The sequence below is a fragment of the Camellia sinensis genome, chromosome 2, assembly GCF_055761805.1.
Source record: "Camellia sinensis isolate YWXY chromosome 2, ASM5576180v1, whole genome shotgun sequence".
Classification (NCBI taxonomy): Eukaryota; Viridiplantae; Streptophyta; class Magnoliopsida; order Ericales; family Theaceae; genus Camellia; species Camellia sinensis.
In genome coordinates this window covers 217,555,646-217,560,535 of record NC_138962.1, presented here as the reverse complement: position 1 = coordinate 217,560,535, position 4,890 = coordinate 217,555,646, and the positions used below count along the sequence as shown (strand labels likewise).

The window sequence follows — 4,890 nt, the reverse complement described above, 5'->3', positions numbered from 1 at the left end:
AGTGAAACTGAAAAAATTATCGACCAAACACAAAATATATATGAATTAATAAAAATTTTCATATATATATAGTATGGTAACGTTTAATATTATTTATAAATATTACAGGACAAGAAATGTATTTTATTTTATGATAATTGATTTATAAATGTAATCAAAAAAAAAAAAAAGTACCTTTTATAATTAAATAAACTAGAATACACGTGTGTTTTATTTTATGATGATTGATTTATCATCGTAATAAAACAGTATATTTTATAACCAAATAAATTAAAAAATGAAAAATTAGTAGTAATTAAAAACTATTAATTTATTTTTTATAAATAAATTGACTTATAAGTATTATTGTTCAGAACGTGTACTTTATTTTATTTCAAATGATTGACTTGCGAGTGCAAGAAATAAAGAAGACAATTGTATTGGTATGTGCAACAAAAATTTTCAAATAATTAATTATTAAAAACCATTCATTATTATTTTTAAATAAATTAATTTATGAGTATTATTGAACAAGACGTGTATTTTATTTTATTTTATTTCATTTCATTTTAACGATGATTGATTTATGAGAATAATAAAATAGTATCCTTTAAGATAAGAAGACAAGTGAGTAATGAGGTGTGCAATAACATAGCCCGTAATATTATGGGAATCCAAAAGGTGAAATCATAATCTTGTATATACGTCCATCTAGGGAGAGAAATTAATGATGTTTGATTTATAAGTGTAACGAAATAATATCTTTTAAGATAAGAAGACAACTGGTATGGGCGTGTGCAACAAAAAGTTTCAAATAATTAATGATTAAAATTCATTAATTATTATTTTTAAATAGATTGACTTATGAGTGTTACCAAATTAGACGTGCATTTTATTTTATTTTATTTCATTTCATGTTAACGATGATTGATTTATGAGGATAACAAAACAGTATCCTTTAAGATAAGAAGACAAGTGGGTAATGACGTGTGTAACAACATAGCCCGTAATATTACGAGAATCCCCGTGGTGAAATCATAATCTTGCATGTACATCCATATAGGGAGAGAAATTAACAGAAATTAATGATGATTGATTTATAGGTGTAACGGTATCCTTTAAGATAAAAAGACAATTGGTATTGGCGTGTATAACAAAAAAGTTTCAAATAATTAATAATTAAAAATCATTAATTATTATTTTTAAATAAATTGACTTATGAGTACTACCGCACAAGACATATATTTTATTTTATTTTATTTTATTTCATATCATTTTAGCGATGATTGATTTATGAGGATAACAAAACGATATCCGTTAAGATAAAAAGACAAGTGGGTAATGACGTGTGCAACAACATAGCCTATAATATTATGAGAAGAGAAATGCTATGCATTCCAAATATTCTATTAAATATTCTACCAAATCTCTCACACAGGATGAGACTCACACAAATCTACATGTGTGTGGGTTTTACACCCATGTGAGAGGTTTGATAGAATATTTGTAGTCCCTAACATAACTCTTAATAGAATCCAAGAGGTGAAATCATAATCTCACATGTACATCCATATAAGTGGAGAAATTAACAGAAATTAATGATAATTGATTTATAAGTGTAACGAAATAGTATCCTTTATAATAAAACAAACAAAAAATATCAAATAAATAATAATAATAAACTATTAATTAATTTCTTGTAGAAACAAATTAACTTATCACTATTACCAAGCAAGACGAGTGTTTTATTTTATTTCATTTTATTTTAACGATAATTAATTTATGAGGGTAACGAAATAGTATCTTTTAAGACAAGAATACAAATGGGTAATGAAACCCGTAATATTACAAGAATCTCTATAATGAGATCCATAATATTATAAGAATCTATGAAGAGAAATCGTAATCGCTCATCCCTATAAAGAGTGAAAGTAATAGAAATTAATGATGATTGATTTATAAGTACAACAAAATAGTATCCTTTGTAACGAAACAAATTTAAAAAATCAAATAAATAATAATAATAAATCATTAATTAATTTTTTTTTAAATTCAATTAAAAAGATTATCAAACAAGATGTTTATTGTATTTTATTTCATTTTAAGGATGATTGATTTATAGGTCACATCTCTCTATTTTTTTAAAAAAAATTAAAAAATTAATTTTTGGCTCTGGTTTAGCATTTATTTTGGGTCTAAATAATCACAAAAAGGCAAATTAACTATAAAAGTTAATAAGATAAAATATTATTTTTTACCCATAATCATCATACTTTTTCTCTTACAAAAGTAAAAAAAATCTCAAAATAAAAATCAAATGAGACTAAAAAAAACTAAACTAAAAAAGTCTCAACACAAAAAAAAAATGATTATATTAATCAATGCCAAAAGAACTCTTAACATATCTTTTAAAATAAGATAAACAATCATGATTGAGACCTCTCTTTTTGGAGACCCCACAACCCCTTTCAGATCTTCACTATTGATGGTGTGAGCCCCACACATGAGTGGGTCCAGCACATACATTAATGGAGATTCAAAGGAAGTTGTGAGGGTCTCTAAAAAAAGAAGATCTCAAGCATTTTTCTAAGTTAGGCTTTATTTGTTATTACTTAAAAAAATTGAAAAGTCAAAAAATTATTATCCTATTTAAATCACATCACTTCAAATTCAACCTACACCTAACATATATTTTATAAAAAATTAAAAAATATACTTATTTTCATCATTTCAAATCAACTTTTAATATGAGGGCCTTTTCAGACACCGGAAGAGAAGTGGGCAATGAGATGTCTTAGTTTGTAATATAATGAGAATCCAAGGGGCGAAATCGTAATCTAACATGTACGTCCCGAGAGAGAAAGCAACAGAAATTAAAACACTCTATCGTGTTATCGAGTTCTGTGAGATCTGTAAACAGTCTAAAAAAATATTACACACATTATATACAAAATATACATATATATAGAGATATAGAGATAGGGAGAGAGATAGATACAGTTGTAGAGAGAGAGAGAGTTTTGTAGAGAGAGAGAGAGATAGAAAAACCAAAGCCCGATCCCTTCCCCTCTCTTCGTACCCCGACTCTCTCTGCTTCCGCCACCATGCGAATCCGAAAACAAGCCAAGCTCGCCGCCCTCAGCCTCTCCTCCGCCGCCGGAGCCACCGCCGACCTTCCTCCTCCGCCTCCTATCCGCCTCTGCCACCTCAATCAGTCGCCGTGGGACGTCATCTCTTTCTCTCCCAATCCATTCCAGGTACCTTTCTCTCTATCTCTTTTTCTATCTCCTCTTCTCGCCGCCGGAGATCTGAGAAAACCACCGCTCTCCGCCTCCGGGAACCACCGCACTTCGCCTGCATTTCCATCGTCATGTTAGGGTTTCAGCGAAAACTCCGCCATTAGGGTTTCTCCAAAACCCTAAATCCCTTCATTTCTATCGTGCATTTGTGCTCTAAATAATCGATTGTTCCCTTAGGTCGTGTTTGTTTTCCTCTATTATCGACTGTTTTTTGCTTTTGTTTTGTTTCGATTATACAGGTCGATGGAGAAGACTGTTTTAAACCAAATGGGAGCTTCGGAGACTCCATCGGAGCTGACGAAAGGTAACCCAGAAACCGATTCTTCGATTTCAATCGCTTTAAGAAAATTCGATACCTTCTTCTTTCTTGTTGTAGAAATTAGGGTTTACATTATCAATCATCCATTTATGATTTTTCCTAATAGTACAGACTTCTAGACCTTTGATTCTTCTAAATTTAATCTCTCTTTGGCATCACATTGTATTTCGCATGCGTTATTTTCAGTAAAGTTAAAGTATACTTCTTTTGTAGCGATGCGTCGATGAAGATATCGACAGACAGGGATGAAGATAATGTGAAAAACGATACCCTGAAGCGTATCGATTCTATTGCTGAAAATGTAGACAAAGAAGATGAGGTTTTGTGCGGTAAGACTGACGGGAAGGGTTGGCAGTGCAAGGAGAAAGCATCTCGAGGGCATTCGCTTTGCGAGCACCATTTAGCCCAGCTGAAGAAATACAATACCCTAGCTCACCCCTCCACCACCAAGAAATTAGAGAAGCCGGTGGAACAACCCGCCTCGATCCCCCGCCGCACCCGTCAAACCAAACCCACTACCTATAAGAATCTCGATGAATACTACTATTATGAAGGGTTTGGGCCGCATTGGGCCAAGAAGCGAGGCGAGAGGGGTGAACCTAGCAATACCAGTAATGCTGAGTCTGATGAAGTTGAGGAAATTGTACTCACTCCACCCTCGTCTGCTCAGATTGGTTGCAAAGAATTCGATTATGTTGACAATGATGATGAAGATGATGACGATGATAATGCAGGAGAGAGTGGTACGCTGGGACAAAAGAGAACCAGAAAGCCTATCAAGGCTAGGTCGCTCAAGTCTCTAATGTGAAGAAGTGGGTTGTGGGTTCTGTGTGCGAGCAATGTTTTAAAGTTAGGACTTATTTGTTTTAAAGTTATGTTTAGGTTAAAACATAAAATGCTGTTTTGTTTTACTTTTGGTTGTGTTTTGTGGTGGGTGAAGATAATATGTCTGTTGACATTGAACAAATATTTAGGATGTAAGATTGCTTGTCATAGTAGTTGTGTTTTAATAATGTAAGGATAATTTTGTAATTTAACTTGTGTTTGGTTTTTTTGTGTTTTTTGTGTTTTTTTTTTGTTTTTTAAATGTAAATTCGGATGGACTGATGTTTGATGGTCCATAGACTTTCTTTTGGATAAGTGTTGAGGACCCATAGAGTATTGCACTGATTCTATTTTATTTTATGATGAATATTTTTAAATTATTAGGAAAAAAATGTAACAGTTAAAGGTGCTGGACTACCGGGTGAGAAAATTCAGACTGAATGACAAGTCCTTCATTTATAAAAAAAA

At 31.7% G+C, this 4,890-nt stretch overlaps 1 protein-coding gene across 1 annotated transcript; it reads left to right on the top strand.

Moving 5' to 3' along the window:
• The first annotated feature begins 2,886 nt into the window (after positions 1-2,886).
• Positions 2,887-4,629, top strand: LOC114283198 (uncharacterized). The gene is made up of 3 exons (XM_028226026.2): positions 2,887-3,236; positions 3,518-3,582; positions 3,811-4,629. The coding sequence occupies exons 1-3, from the start codon at positions 3,084-3,086 to the stop codon at positions 4,403-4,405; spliced, it is 813 nt and encodes a 270-aa protein (XP_028081827.2). The 5' UTR covers positions 2,887-3,083; the 3' UTR covers positions 4,406-4,629.
• The last annotated feature ends 261 nt before the right edge of the window (positions 4,630-4,890 follow it).